We start from the raw sequence: 15,194 nt of genomic DNA, 5'->3' as shown, positions 1-15,194 counted from the left end.
CATTCTCTCCATCAGGGCACTCTTACAGCCAGAGTTCGCAGCAAGAGCTGCATGGGACACAGCTCCATCTCTGAGTCTGCGGTATGTCTTCTCTTCCTGCTGCCATGCTGGGCACAGCAGGACCTGCCAGTGCAGGGCTGAGCCTCCCACTGGCCGTGCTTTTACCCCTCCTGCTCCAGCCACCAGCCTCCTGTGCCAGTGGCTGCTGTATGTGCTTGAGTGGCCAGCACAGCTTGGGAGGAGGATGGGATGGGCCTTGGGTCCTTGCATGCAGGCAGTGCTGTGTGTTCCTTGCTCTTTGCCCTGCCTTTCTGGGGCAGAGTTATAAGCTCCTCTCCAGACTGATCCTGGATGTGCAGTTGCCCTCTGCCTCATGGCAGTGGTAACACAGGGGGGTGCAGAGAGCAGACTGTTCTCGTGTCAACACCTCCTGCCTGCTGGTGTTCCCTGCTTATTCTGTCCTTAAACCAAGGGATTATGGTGTGGCTCAGCTGCCCAAAGAGGTCATAGAGCTTAAAGACCTTATGATGGCACTGTGAGCTCCTAGTACAAGGGCAAGGCTGAAACCTTCACCAACACTGTCCCCTGTCACTAGCTGCCCCTGTGTGAGCGTGGCTGTCTGTGTGTGCAGGCTGGTGCTGCCCTGGATGACCAGTACGCTGAGTAGAAGTGACAGCCAAATGCTGGTGAGGCCTTCTCTAAAGCTCTTTGACACCTCAGCCACCAGATCATCCAGCTTCCCAGCAGCTAGGCTTGGCTTCTGTTACTGAGTACAGGGCTTTAGAAGCTCTATTGTTGCCCATCTCTGACAACCACTTGCACGGGTTCCTGTGCTGCCTCTTGCTCCCAGGGGATACTCAGTAAGTCAGTCCTTACCTGTAGATCCAGAACTCACTGGGGCTCCAGCCTCAGTGTATCCTTTACCTGCTCAAGGACTGGGCCGTGCAGAGCAGCGCTCAAATGGAAGGAGGATCATAGAATTGTTAGGGTTGGGATGGACCCTGAAAGGTTGTCTAATCTAACTCCCCTCTAATAAGCAGGGACATCTGCAGTTCAATCATGTTGCTCAGAGACCCATCCATGACCTTGAATGTCTCCAGGGATGGAGATGTGTCCTGCTTCACGTCCACATGGCTTTCAGCTTAAGGGAGGATGTATGTTATGCCAAAAAGGAGGCAGTGCCAATCGGTTTGTACTGCTGCTGGAGACCTGCAGCAGCAAGGTCATATGTGGAAGGTGCCACCAAGCTGGATCCCTTGGGGCCCTCAGGAATCAGGTCTGCAAGTCTGCTATTTGCACTGTGCACATAGCTTCTGGGCTGCATCCTGCTGTGGTGTCAGGGCAGGGGTGGCCGTGCTGGTTCCGCCATGCCTTGCTGTCAGCAAGGCTCTGCAGAAGGCTGTGAGGTGCCTGGTAACTCACCTGCTTTCATTCCTACTCCTTCTACAGCTCTCCATGCTCTTTACAGAGGAGTGTGACAAGGTGCGGGACCTCATGCATGTGCATTCATTCAGCTATGACTTCCACTTGCGGATAGTCCACCAGTATCTGCTGGGCTCCCACATGACGCTCCGCCAGGGGTACCATCTCACCAGCTTCCTGGAGGACTTCATTGCCCATCACACTGACATCCCCAAATTTGGTCGCAACCATGTTTTCCAAGGTGAGTAGCCAGCATGTGATCACTTGGGGATTGATCATCAGCCCATATGTTGGCAAAAGATTTCCACGTGCTTTATGAACACATCTGATTCAGTGAGTGGCAGGAAGAGGGTGACACGGCGCCCACTGTAGGGAAGTCGTTAATGCTCTGTTGTGGAAGGGAGGCTCACTGCTTTAGAGCTGTATCCCACAGAGTAGTTTGTAGGACAGTGTTTTGCCTTCCTGTGACAGCAATGTGTCTTTCCCCACTAGGCATGCTGGCCCTGCCCACCAACATGATCACTGCACACCAGCTGTACAACTACATTGCTGACCATGCCAACACCTACCACATGAAGCCGCTGCGCATGGCCCGGCCAGCTACTGGCACTGACAACAAGAAGGGGACTCCAGGCACAGAGCAGAATGAATATGCACTGGTCTCTATTTGGAACAGGTAAGTGCCTCTGCTCCAAGTTCCTGGAGCTGCCTGAGGCTGACCAGTGCCACCTGAGAGCTGAGGAGATTGCCCTAAGGTGCCAACAAGGCGGTCTCTGTCCTACATAGTGCCAGGCAGCAGTGCTGCTCAGCTTTTGGAAATCATGCCCAGCAGAGGTGGTGTATATGGGTGTTTGCGTGTGCGTGTGCACTTGCCTCACTTCCCATAACATTTCTGAGGAATCCTATGGTGTTGAATCCCACACAGCCAGCGATTCTACAGTACCAAGAGCTCTGTGAGAACAAAGTGAGGTCCTCTTTTTACAAATTTGCTTTTCCTCCCAGCTCAGGCTCCTACAAAGACTCAGAAGGTCTGCGTCACCATGATGATTTTGATGTGTCCCTTCTGGTGTGTCACAGCGCAGCACCATTTGAGGAGCAGAGCGAAGCAGAGAGGCGCATGCTCCGGTGAGAGCTGAGGGCCTTGAGCCACATCACCAAAGCTCCCTAACTGGGGAGGAGGGCACTGGGAGGGTGGGCTTTGTCTGGTACGTCACAGACCGGTGTGGTGCTGCCCAGGGAGGTTCCTTGCAGAGGACTGGGCAGTGTGCTGTCTGTCCTCTAGGCAGAGAAACACCCTTATAGCCTGATAAAGTGCCCCACGGTTCCTGTGCAGCCCAGCTGAGAAAGGAGCAGTCCTTCCCTTGGTGACAATGCCATCTTGCTCTCAGGTTGCGTTTCTACGTGATCATGACCAGCCAGAGGGAGCTATTCCCCCGGCTCACGGCTGATATGCGGCGCTTCAAGAAGCTGCCACACTTGCAGCGAGAAGTGCTGGAGCCTGTGGTGGGCCCGGCAGCGTGGGAAGCAGCAGAGCCAGAGCCGAGCCTGGGGCGGCCACAGCCGGTGGAGCGGGAGCTGTGGCAGGACATGGAGGACAGCAGCGAGTTCTATGCTGGGGGCAAACAAGTCCAAGTGGGGCCCGGACTCTTCTACACCTCACCGCTCTTCCCCTTGCTGGCCTCCGAAGTGGCCTCGGCCCAGAAGCAGCTCAGCAGCATGGTGCAGCTGGCCAAGTGCCACTGCCGCAGGGACAACCTCTGGAAGCGCCTCTTCCTTCTGGAGCCTCTGGCTTCTGACAAGTTGAAGTTGGGCAAGTTGTCACTGGTGGAGCTGGAGGAGCTGCTTGATGCTGTGCATGGGAAATCCATTGCGGATGTGGACCCACAGCTGGTGAGTAGCAGGGCTGTGGTCATGGTGTCCTGCTCTGGGGAGGGACTGGGTCCTGCAGGAAGCAATTCCTGTTGGGTGGGAAGGCAGAGGCAAGAGTATGTCCTCTAGCTGGCAGGAGAAAGAGGAGACTGCACAGATCCATCTATGGGGAGTTACTGGCCCTGGGTCAGTATGCCTCACTGGGCTTTGAGAGATGCGTCTTTTTTTGGATCTGAGTGCTGCTGTCACATCTGTGTCTGCTGGTGTCCCTGTTTCTTAGCCTTTCTCTGTTCCCACAGGGATGCTTCCTCACCATGACAGTCTCCTGGTACCAGAGCCTTATCAAAGTGCTGTTGAGCCGCTTTCCCCAGAGCTGTCGGCACTTCCACAATGCTGAAACTGGCACCCAGTACCTGGTAAGACCCAGCCCCTTGCCCACCTGCAGCTGTCTCCCCTTCCTAGGGTCCCTGCCTGCTGTGGCTTCCTACTGCGTGAGCCTCATGGTGCTGTCAGGACAACTGGGTGCTGTCAAGCCGCCCTCTGCTGTTGCTGGTGCAGTGCAAGGTGTGCTGTTGAGGCACAGCAGTGTCTGCCTCCCTGCCCCTAAACAGTCTCTTCTTTCCCCACAAAGTGTGATGCCAAGTGTGTCCCTGCGTTTTGGCAGTGCAACCTGTGAGCCAAGCAGACTTGTACCTCCAGTGTGTCAGGCCACTCATCCTGCATGTCAACGTGTCCCTGGCTGGGTGTTCATAACCCTGCCTGGGGGTTGTGTTGTCTCCTTTTGAATGTGTGCTGTGGCTCTCTTGACAGGTTGTGCTCAACCAGAAGTTCACAGATTGCTTCGTTCTTGTGTTTCTGGATTCTCATTCCGGAAAAACGGTAAGAACTTGAGAATGTGAGAGCAGCTCTACAGGGGTACATCCAGCAGTGGCCAAAAGCAAGTGCACTGTGGGGAGAACAAGTCAAGAAGCTTGTGACCCCTTTTCCAAATAGTGTCCCAACATATGTCTAGCTGTGCTAAATTGCCACAACCTTTGTATTTAATACCTTCAGCTTTATTTCTTCTGGTCATTTGTAGAACCCATGATTTGCTCTGACTTGCAGCTCCATTATGCCATTACAGCCTGGCTAAAGAGCTGCCCTCCTTGGCTTGTTCTTTTTTGGACCTACTTCTGCTCTTCTTATCTGATGCCCCTTTGTTCTTATATTGGAGAAGAGTGAGCAGTTGATCCCCTTTTCTTCCACAGGGTTGCTTTCAGATCATGCTCACAGTTGTCTCTATCTTGTGCATTCAGTCCAGCACCAGAGCACCACAGCGTTGCTCCAGTGTTTGTGTTTGTCTCATCAGTGCCACCTTGTGATCGTTGATAAGCCCAGACCACCTCCCTCCTCTCTCCCCATGAACTCATGACAGAAATCCTAACTTTGTATTTTGCATTTAGCATTCATCCCTTTCCTGTGGCCTCTCAGAATTCCTTTGGGCTCTTTTTTTTTTTTTTTATTAGTCCTCAAATTTTATCAGTGTGCTCCTCTTCTTTGTGCCATGCTCATTAAAGTACAAATCAATGCGAGTCCCTAAACCTGTCCTGGAGGAACTCCGTTTGTGATCTCTCTCCACTGCTTCCCTGTTCAGCACTACCATCTTCACCTTATTTTTGCAATCATTCGTGTCTTCAGCTAACCTAAATTTCCCGTGTGGTGCTACACCCCTGAAGCTTCCTGAATCTTTCCTGAAGTTCAGATAAGATGCACCATGATTCCTTTGTCTAGAAATACTACCTTATCAAGGAAGAACTCCAGCATTAGCACATCACTTCTGTAAAACAGAAATGTGTTTACCTTATGGTTCTTGCTCTAATGCCTTGCCTGCAGTTGGAGTTAGGCTCACAAATCACTTTCTCTTATGTCTTTGATGGTGGCATTTGCTGTTTTGCACAGCTCCTCTCGGGGCTTTACAGGTGTGTTAGGAGACCCTGGCTACTGAATGAGCTGTGTTTTGGCTCTGGAGAGCATCAAGGTCCTGAGTCCTGCCTCCACAATGCTGCTCTGAATGCAGAGTTGCTCACGTTTTTCTTCCTCATGCGTTCCTGCAACTTCCCCTTCCACGCTCTGTTCTCAGCACCCCTCTGCCCCCGCCCTGCCTGCTTCGTAGTTACTAATGAGAATGGAGCAGTTAGCATTTATTTTTAGGATTGCAGTTATTACATTTAATCTCCTCCCTTTCCCTATTTGTTCCACTCCTACTCTTTGCCTTTGAAGAAGAAATTTCCCTCTCATTTCCCTGGAACCCCTTATTACCGTGGAGGCAGCAGGATCCCCTCACTCCCAAGGCAGCTGCTGCTGGGGTTGGCAGAACTGCAGATGCATGGGCGCTGGTACAGAGTGAGCATGTCCTTATTGCCTCATTTTCCCCCCCACAAAAATCGGGATGAGGCTTCAACTAAGCACCAGTGTAGTGCTGCTGGCGTTTTGGGACTTCTCCCAGCACCTGCCTGATGCTGCCAAGCAGGTGCCTACGCAGTTGAGCTTGGGGGCTGTTCACTTCCATCCTGTGCCCTAACCTGCTTCTTCCTCTTGGCAGAGTCTCACCGTGGTTTTCCGAGAGCCATTCCCTGTGCAGCCCCAGAACAGTGAGAGCCCTCTGCCGCAGCTCGTGTCCACGTATCACCACCTGGAGTCAGTTATCAACACTGCCTGCTTCAACCTCTGGACAGGACTGCTCTAGCATTGCCACCACCTCCTCCTGCAGGAATACACACTGCACCTGTGCACACTTGTGCCGTGGGCGATGACGGAGAGGAACAGGCTGCTGTGGGACCTGTTCACAGCACTGCTGGCAGCATGCACGCCACCAATGTGATGAGCCTGGGGTTGGGTGAGGGCAGCCCTGCTGCTCTCCTTGGGCTCCAGCCCACCTGCACCTCCCCTGGTCATTGGCTGGCTGCTGTGACCCTGGGGACAGGTTTCAGTGGGTTTGAATGGTCTGTAAAGGCCATGGACAGGGGGTTGGCTGTTGTAGCCTGGCTGAAACAGAGCAGCTCTTGAGGTTGTTGACTTCAGCACCTGCAGTGAGTTCTGTCCGATAAGGAAATGGAGGTGTAGGGCAGTGGCACGGTGCCTTCAAGAGGAAACTTCTGCACCTTTAGGCAGGGGGTGCCTGCTTCCAGCCCTTTGCTCTCAATAGGAGAGCACTGAATGGGATAGGAAGGGTGAATGGACATGGGGAAGGTTTTGTGGAGGTGTACATTAATGATGATACATTAAAGCCATGGATATATTTGTGAAATAAAATCGAATCAAGCTCCCCACTCCTGTGCCACAGGTCAGGATGGGGAAAGCCTCTTCAGGGCAGCACAGGCACCCGTTCCCCATTGGGCTCTCCCTGGAGCAGGGCAGGCTTGAGTTTGCACTGAGTCTCCTCCTTACTCAGAGCAGGAGCAGCCTGCGAGAGGCCTACCTGCTCCTTTTTGCCCAGCTGTTGCGCGCATTTGCCAGCAACTTTGGGAACAGCACAGAAAGAGGTAGGCAGAGTGGTGAAGTCCAGAACCTGGAGCTCCAGGCACCAGCTGGACTCTGGAAAATTCACTCCCTTCCTGCGGAGTGAATGCTTCCTCAGCACTGAGGACTGGAAGTCTCATCCCAGATCTGCAGCCCAGAGGTGAAGATGCTTCTATGACCTTAATTGTCATCCTGTCATCTCTAGGGCTGCCCCAGCATCCCTGAACAGAAGACACACACTCTCATGTTAGGCTCATTGGTTTGACATTTATTCCAGTGCTTTCCTTGCTTTACTCTGTTGCTTTTCTGGGCACACCACGTTTCATGCCTTTGCTCTCCCAGTATGAGCGCAGCCAGCCAAGACCTTCTATTGTGTCTCCTGCATGGTAGATGAAGGATTGTGCTAGCAAGCTTAGCCAAACTACAGCAGCTTCTGCTCTTGTTTCCAGGGAGGGACCCCACTGCCTACCACCCCCAGTCACATCTATCTTTGAACAGTACTGGAACACCAGTCCATGCTGGGATCTGCTTGGGGGGTTCAGAGCACACAGCCTCACTCACCTTTTGGTGTGTACTCACAGCCCACATAGCCGGTGTAGCCAAGGGACTCCAGCAGCTTGAAGATGTAAGGGAAGTTCAGCTCCCCAGGGCTGTCGGGCTCGTGCCGCCCTGGCACCTGTGCGATCTGGATATGACCTGGAGGAGATGGGAGGCTGTGCCCTAGGCAGCCCTGCCTGCAGCCATCTGTCAGCATAGGAGGGGGGGACCTGAGAGCATCCCTTATCCCCATCTTCAGGTCATGAGACCCAGAGAAGCTAGGTCAGACAGAAGGCATTACCAATGAGTGGGAGGTACGTCTCCAGGTTACGTGACAGATTCCCATCCATGATCTGGCAGTGAAAGAGGTCCTAAGAAGAGAAAATTCAAGAGAGTCGTTGCAGCTGTTCAGTGGAGGATGGCTGTGCCACACTTCCTGCCTCTCTCTATGTCCTCAGAAGAAGACAATGAGTTCACAGCCTTTAGGCCCATGCCTGCTGCCCTCCAACTGCTGTGCTGTGCACTCAGGGCTCCACTCACCAGCTGCAGCCTCAGGTTGGGCCGTCCCACCTTCTCCAGGATGGCTGCAGCTGAGGGTGCAAGAAATAAGAGCTGGTTAATGCCAGACTAAAGTTTTCAGGGTTTCTTCAGTGTCAACCTCCTGCCTCTAAGCAGCCAGGGCTGCCTCTTCCCCCATGCGGGAGCCTTTGGGAGAGCTGTACCTTGGTGTGGGGTATTCAGGAAGTAGCGTGGGTCAGTGATACGGCTGTTAATCGGCTCCACCAGCCCCACCATGTCCTCCTGTCACACAGTAATGTCCCCTCAGCAGCACGGCCTCCACATGCTGTTAGTGGCGACTCTCCATCCTCAGAGCTATTCGCACAGAGGACCCACTCCCCCATTACCTGTGCCAGGACATCAGCAGCATGCCTGAGGTTCTCAATAAAGGTGGCCTCCATCTCACCTGCCACTGCTGCCCGCTCCGCACCCTGCGGCACCCGCCCAGCCATCAAGTGGATCCTGTGGGCACATAGAGCTCAGCTCCATCCCCAGGCCAGGGGTGGGGGCTGACACAATTGCTCTGCAGGCACAGAGACAGCGCCTGGCATGGGCCATGACAGGCTGCACACAGGGTGCAACAATGGGGCCGGAAAAGGAGTCTTAGGGAACTGTTGGGTGGAGGAGCAATGAGAAGTCAAGCAATCTTCAGCATTGCTGTTAATGCAGAAAAGAAGCAGACTCAGACAGGTGTGGGTCTGAATGCGGGACCTTGGTCTGTGCTGCTGAGGAAAGCTGCTGAGGAAAGTAACGATGCAAAGTGAATGGGACACTGGTTTTCTGGAGCGGGTTGTGTCACTACTTTCATCTCTTACACGCCTACAGCACGTGGCCCTCAACAAAGCAACCGCTGTGGTGACACGGGGGAAACGGCTGGTACAGGTGGGGAGAAGGAAAGCTGCGAGGGGAACGCCGCGAGGAGCCGAGGACAAGAGCCTCCGGGCGGACCCACGGGGACGGAGCAGCTTCGCGCCGCGCACAGCACGCGGCAGTCCGGCACAGCGCGGGGCGCTGCAGGCAGGGGCGCGAAGGGCGAGGCGGGGCACGGAGCCCGGCGTGCCGCTGCGGGGCAAGTCAGCCGAAGCCCCGGCACCGAGAGGGACGTCGCCGGGACTCTGCCTCGCACCTACCTGGGGCAGCCCACGGCACGGGCGTACCGCACGGCCTCGGCCAGACCCTGCCGGAAGGCGTCCTGCCGCCCCGGCACGGCGCCCAGCCCCATCTCGCCCCGCTCCCCGTCCCCGGGCGGGGTGTTGAGGAGCACGACCCGCAGCCCCGCCCGCTCGGCGGCGGCGTGCAGCGCTGGGGCCGGGCAGCCCTCGGGCCAGGCCGCCTCCACCGCCTCGAACCCGGCGCGCGCCGCCGCCTCCAGCCGGGCCGGTAGAGCCGGCAGCTCCGGGAAGAGCCACGAGAGGTTGGCCGAGAAGCGCAGCGCCATGGCGGGCGGGCAGGCGGGGCTATGCAAAGCGAGAGCGAATATGGAGGGAGGAGCGTGGCCTCGCTTGCCGTGGGCGGGGTACGGAGGTACGGAATAGCAGCGCCGCCATCTCGCAGTGCCGCTGTGAAGGCGGGCTGCGCGTGGGTCTGTGGGGCTGAGGGTGCTGCAGGGCGGCGTGCTGGGTGAGCATGGCACAGAACGGCACAGAACGGCACAGAACAGCACGGCACGCTGCCTCCCAGGGTGCGGTGTTTCTGCCAGGTGTTGGTCTGACACACGCCTCGTGCTGTGTTAATTGGTTTCCTGGGGAGCTTGTCTGCACCGGGGCCTCGTTATGCAAGGTGCGCTCGCTTCCTGTCCCACGCGGTGCATATTTTACCATGTTTTACCTCCACCAGCTCTGCGGAGCTGGGCGGGAGCATGACCTCTCTCTGCCGAGTCATAACCGGGACCCGTCCCTGGACTTTGTCCGGGCACCGAGGGGTTGTGTGGTTGTGCAGTGCCCCAGCAGCACGCTGACGTGCCTGCGCCAGCTTCCCTGCCAGGAAGAGGCAGCAGAACAGCCCCAGCTGCACTCGTGACGTCCCAGGGCTGTGCTTTCCTGCGAGCATTTGTCCCGGTGTGGCCCCACAGCAGGTGTTGGGGTCAGGGCAGTACGGGCCAAGGGGAAAGCAGCAGCGAAACGATCCATTACAGAGTCTCAACTCAATTAAGGCTATTGATTAATCAATTAGAAGAAGCTCAACTCAACTTCTCAGCAATAATCAGAACTGTCCCCTGTGATAGACAGCTGTGCCAGGGTACAGGGCTGCAGTGTGTGTCCCCGGAGTGCATCACCAGTGTGTGCACACAATGCAAGCAGGCTCTGTGCTCCGTGGGGCTGAAGGAGCTCCTGTCAGGCTGCCCTACAGCCACATCTGGATCCCGAGAGGTGGAGATGTGAGCAGGAGAGGTGGGCGTTTATGAGCTCTTGCACCGAGCCTGCCCTGTGAGCGGCGAGCGCATCTGTTGAGCTCTACAAATTAATGGGTCCTTTCTATCTCTGGTAATGTATTTCATTGATTTTCCCTTGTTATAACTGCAGTTCCTGCATTGCAGTCTGGTGTTTTGTCACTTTACCTTGACAGGGCACAGCGGATTTACTCACTGCTGCTTGGCTGGCCAGGGCTGTGCAGTGCCATGGGATTGCTGTGCTGTATCATGCACCCTGCCTGCCCTGCAGGCACAGCCCTGTGTGTGCTTTACTGCCTCATAGAAATCAGCACTTGCTTACTATTGGCCAGCTGAAATTTTGGAGCAGACTCGTCCATGACTCCTGCGATGGCAGGGCTGGGATAATACAGCAACTCGGCAGCCAGTTCCCTGCCAGAATTGCAGGGCAGTGCCTGTTGGGACCTGGGAAACTTGCTCTTGTTCAGCTGGATTAATGACCCATGTCACATGGGGAGCCTGGGGCGTCACTTCCTAGTTTGTGCTTTGACCCCGTGGTAGCGTCACTGCACCGCACAGGGAAATGTGCTGTCCTCTCCCCAAAGCCAGGGCAGGGATTTCTGTGTTCACGAGCGTGCTTCAGTCCCAGCCCTACTTCGTTGTGGCCCCTAAAAGCACTCGGCTAAAAATCCATACATCATATCCTGGGAAACAAACGCACAGCCTCCGCCAGCGTTATGGCCATCCTTCATCAGTGAGCAGCGAGCCGGCTCTGGATGCGATATAAATCCCAGCAAAGCCAAGACGGGAGGCAAAGACCCGGCACCCCACATCCCTCACGTCAGCTTTCAGCCCCGAGCCATGGGTGGGCAATCCCCATGCAGGTCTCTGGGGTGTTCTCCTATCACCAGATATTAATGAGGAGGCCAGATTCTCCCCTAGCGCTTGGAGGAGGCCGGCACGGGCAGCGCCTGGGCCTGCTGAGCTGGCAGATGTTGTTTAACATTCCCGGCAGTAATTAATAGATGGCTTCATCACTCTTGTATGATTCAAACGTGTCGTCCCGCTTCTTTCCAAATACAGAGCAGAAATATTTGTTAAACGTGTCTGGCGTTTTTGCACAATCATTAGCACTCCAACAATTCCAGCGGGCGCAGGATTTATAGCCTTGCCAGGATTTCTTTTGGCCTTATTATGCCTCAGACATTCCTCCCTCCTCTGCCGATTCCTTTATCAATTTCCCCCTGATTTATGCGCTTGTAACTTCTCCTTCACCACTAATATGAATTTCCCCTTTCCCACCCATTCCTGGCCGCCCGCCGCAGCCGCCATTTTGTCTCTGCGGGCCCTGCTCAGGGCTGTGCCCTCTGTGGGGCTGCCTGTGCTGCCTGTTCCTCCTCCTCGCCCCCGAGGCGTGCGCTTGTCACAACTATTTTGTCAGCTCGGAGCGATTCCCCTGCACCCCGTAATCTTGATGCCAATCAGCTCCATAACAGCCACTTTGGTGGGGAGCGATTTCCCCGCCAGCCCAGCGCTGCACACAGCTATGTCAGCAGACGCCTGCAATCACGCTGTCGGCGGTGGTGTGCGCCTGGGGAGCGCGCCCAGCCCTGTACGGCCCCAAAGCTCAGCCCCGGAGCTCACGCCTTGCCCACGGGCCACGAGCGCCACCGGGAGCTCGTCCTCAGCTCCATCCCCTCTGTTGGTGACACGAGGACAGGACCGGCTCTGTAGCCCCACCCGCGGTCCTGCCTGCTGCGTCCCCTTGCAGCCCGGTCACCGTGTTAAGCCATCTCTTAATTAATCAGGCTGATTGTAATGTGTTTTTAGGGCATTAAAATTCAATTGTGGAATTCTCCGCTGGCTGGGCTCGCGATGAATACAGAAGTTTGCCTAATTAGAGCTGACACACAGCCGGCGGGAGAAGCAGGCCAGTGGCCCCAGAGAGCTGCTCAGCCCGTGTCCTGCACCCGGCCCCATGCCCCCGCCCCAGATCAGAGCCCCTACAGTTGTAGGGTGTCATAGCTGCGGCAGAAGGGGCTGCAGAGAGGGGCAGCTTCCAGGTCTGCTGCCGTGCCCTGGGATGCCCGTTCCTGGCACAGCATCCCTGCCTGCGCTGCGGCGCGATGGGGCACTGCAGTGAGGCATGGGCAGACCCCACCACAGGCACCAGGCACTGCGTGGGGCACTCAGAGCAGGGGCCGTGCTGCCTCATGTCCCCGTGGCAGTGAGGGAAGGTGGTACCTGGTCACACCACGCCGAGGACAGCCCTGGCCATGCCACCAGCAGCAGTGCAGCGCCAGGCACCAGCCAGGAGCAGCGGAGATATTTTCTTATCCACGGCATCAGGTCTTCTCTGCTGTCATTACCACGGCAATTATCATCTCATTTGGAGTCTTTAGCTGCCATAATCTGTCTCTTGCACTGATTTATTCTGCAGGCCTCTTCCAGAGCAGAGCAGGAGGGATGGGGCCATCACAAAGGAGGCAAGGAGGGTCAGGGAACTTCTTCATCTGGAGCAGAGATACCCCCAAGGGAAGTGCAGCATCTTCCCTACCCTGAGACCACGCCTGGCCAGGACGAACCAAAACATGCATCCCAGGATGGACAGTGGGATGCATTCCTTAGGATTTCAGCTCTGAGAACTGCTGAAAGCTGCTGCTTTGTGTTGCATCCATAACCACACAGGGTGGTGTGCTTCCCTTCCAGGCCAGGACAAATGCATCTTGCTATTCCTAGGCACAACTTGGAGAAGAATTATTGCCTCCACAGGGACAATTTCTGCCAAGCCATGATTTCATCACCTTTCTCTTGTCTCCAGACCAGGCTGCTGCTTGCTGTTGGTTTCTCTGTGTTTGCTTCAATAATTATCTCCCGCTCCCCAACACTCTTTCAGCCGCTAAGAGTTTCATTGATATTTTCAGCAGCTGCATTTGACGACTGCCAAGTTTTACTCACTGCTCCTAGCTCTACAGTTTCCACGGGTTGTGTTCAGCTGCCATCTCATCTCTCCCTGCATCTCTCACCAGGGAGAAGGGGAAGCCCTGGACTGCCCACAGGTCCCAGAGATGCCAAAAGCAAGGTATCTCCGTAATCCCTAGCTCTGGGGTCCTGCTGGTCCCACAGTGCTGCCCCTGGACATCCTCGGAGTTTTTTACTCAGGATGGATCCTGTGCCCCAAAAGTGCTGGTGTCTGTATTTGGTGGCAATGACAACTGGAGTGGCAGAAATGGTGACAGAGCTCCCCTCTCCTGTCCTGGAGGAGAGACAGCGCAATGAAACAGGGACAGCAGACAGTGCCAGGTGGCCACCAGCCGTGAGCACCATCTCCCCTGCATGGCACCGAGTGCACCCCCAGGTCTGGCACACACATCTAGGTCCGGTGATGCTTCTGCCTTCCTACCCGCCACCATTCAACTTGCCTAATGGAAGCCGTTTATATGCAAAATCCCCAGAAAAAAAAAAAACGGTAATTAATGAAGTCCCTTTCATTACCATTATGCAAATGCGATTAATTTCAGCTGTTATGAATATGCAAATATTACAATTATGATCTAATTGCCAATGTGCGTAAGGGAGCGGGCAGAATATCAAGTCACAGCCCCAGCCCCAGGAGCTTTGGGGTTCAGCAGGAGGGCAGAGGCAGGAGGTGCCCACCCAGAGGGCTCTGCAGCAGGGATTCAGTGGAGATGCAGCAGCGGCTTCCTCCTGGGTGTAGGGACTGCGAGGTGGGGACCAGCTCTGTTGCTGGGGTTGCTGATTGCAGCCCCTTTCTACTTGGGAAGTGGCTCATCTCTGGGCTACGAGGAGGAGGACGAGGAAGAAGAGGAGGGTTACCAGGCAACTCGGTGCTGCAGCAGCAGAGCAACATGGATGTGAACGGCAGCAGCAGGCAGAGCCATGCCCTGACCCCACTCCTTGCAGTGCCTGCTAACGCTGCATGCAGACCTCAGCCAAGCTGCATCCTGGCCATGAGGATGCCTTGCACGAGGTTGCATTCCCACACAAAGAAGGGTGGGTGTGTGGGTGCATCCAGCAGGTTGTGCTCCTGCACCAATGTCTCAGTGAGGCCAGGCCAACACCGGGCACAATTGCTCCCCGTGCGGATGCCAGAGCCAGCCAGCCCCAGGGCTGCACTGCAGCAGGACACACTGTCTCCTGCATCGCTGTGCTGACCTGTCACGCTCTGATACACAGGTCCTACTCAGCCTGGTGGCAACTGGGGATGTGCTCTGGGCAGTGCAGCAGCTGGCCCAGCTGTGCCCAGGGCTGCCTTCCCCTGGCCAGCAGCCTGCAGCTGTGCCATCACCTCCCAAACCCAGCGCTGCTCTCCCTTCTGGGACATCAGGTCAGTCCCAAGGTACTGGTGTCCCCTGTGCCACAGCTTGGAGAGGTCAGTGTCCCTGCTCTAGGGCTTTTCCTTGCCCACTGCTAGTCTCACTGCAGCAGCAGCAGCAGGGACAGAAGAGGACCCCAGCATTGCTCACACTAATTTGAGTGCAATGTGCTTAATTAGTGACTTCTCCTCACACATGGGCAGGAGGAAGCAAGGATAAGGCCAATGCAGCAGAGTTCACAGCCCCCAAGCCCCCAGCCCCTTCCCAAAGGGTTCAGCTTAGAGAAGGAGGAGGAAGGATGGATTCGCAGAGCTGTTGCTCTGTTTCCAAGGCAATGAGACATGATGGCTGTTCATCCCAGCGGGGTCATCGCTCTGCAATGCAGTCCCGGAGCTGGGGGAATGCTCACCACCAGCCCAGCCCCACAGCCTCAGTGCCCCGATGCTGTCAGGACCTTGGGGTCATGGGCGTTCTGGGGCTGCAGTGCAGTCAGTGCAGGTCAGGTGCCATCTCAGTGCACAGCCCATGTGGGGACACGCAGGCTGCTCCCTGTCACTTGCCATCAGTCCCGGGGATGGAGAGGGTATGTTTAATTCACTTGCACA

At 55.8% G+C, this 15,194-nt stretch overlaps 2 protein-coding genes and 1 long non-coding RNA gene across 10 annotated transcripts in view; 2 read left to right on the top strand and 1 right to left on the bottom strand.

Annotated features, from left to right (window-relative positions):
* SZT2 (SZT2 subunit of KICSTOR complex) overlaps positions 1–6,582 on the top strand; it is a 54,053-nt gene extending 47,471 nt beyond the window's left edge. For all 8 annotated transcript variants that reach the window (XM_052666018.1, XM_052666015.1, XM_052666013.1 and 5 more), the window contains 7 exons: positions 1,450–1,663; positions 1,915–2,098; positions 2,425–2,547; positions 2,811–3,312; positions 3,591–3,707; positions 4,102–4,170; positions 5,873–6,582. In XM_052666018.1, the coding sequence (XP_052521978.1) occupies positions 1,450–1,663; positions 1,915–2,098; positions 2,425–2,547; positions 2,811–3,312; positions 3,591–3,707; positions 4,102–4,170; positions 5,873–6,016 (1,353 nt within the window). In that variant the 3' untranslated portion in view covers positions 6,017–6,582. The remainder of the gene's footprint in view (positions 1–1,449; positions 1,664–1,914; positions 2,099–2,424; positions 2,548–2,810; positions 3,313–3,590; positions 3,708–4,101; positions 4,171–5,872) is intronic.
* A 454-nt stretch (positions 6,583–7,036) lies between these two features.
* HYI (hydroxypyruvate isomerase (putative)) lies at positions 7,037–9,324 on the bottom strand. Its single transcript, XM_052666019.1, has 7 exons — positions 9,015–9,324; positions 8,232–8,346; positions 8,049–8,127; positions 7,867–7,916; positions 7,628–7,697; positions 7,351–7,485; positions 7,037–7,168 (listed from the first exon to the last, which is right to left on the bottom strand). Exons 1-7 carry the CDS (start codon positions 9,320–9,322, stop codon positions 7,080–7,082), a joined length of 846 nt encoding a protein of 281 aa, XP_052521979.1. The 5' UTR covers positions 9,323–9,324; the 3' UTR covers positions 7,037–7,079.
* Positions 9,213–11,354, top strand: LOC128072342 (uncharacterized). Its single transcript, XR_008202228.1, has 2 exons — positions 9,213–9,298; positions 10,450–11,354. It is a non-coding gene; the product is annotated as an uncharacterized LOC128072342 (long non-coding RNA).
* Positions 11,355–15,194: the final 3,840 nt, after the last annotated feature.

This window comes from Tympanuchus pallidicinctus, unplaced genomic scaffold (assembly GCF_026119805.1).
Source record: "Tympanuchus pallidicinctus isolate F22 unplaced genomic scaffold, pur_lepc_1.0 scaffold7, whole genome shotgun sequence".
Taxonomy (NCBI): Eukaryota; Metazoa; Chordata; class Aves; order Galliformes; family Phasianidae; genus Tympanuchus; species Tympanuchus pallidicinctus.
Note: the sequence above shows the minus strand (reverse complement) of the source record. Positions and strands in the feature narration are given on the sequence as shown.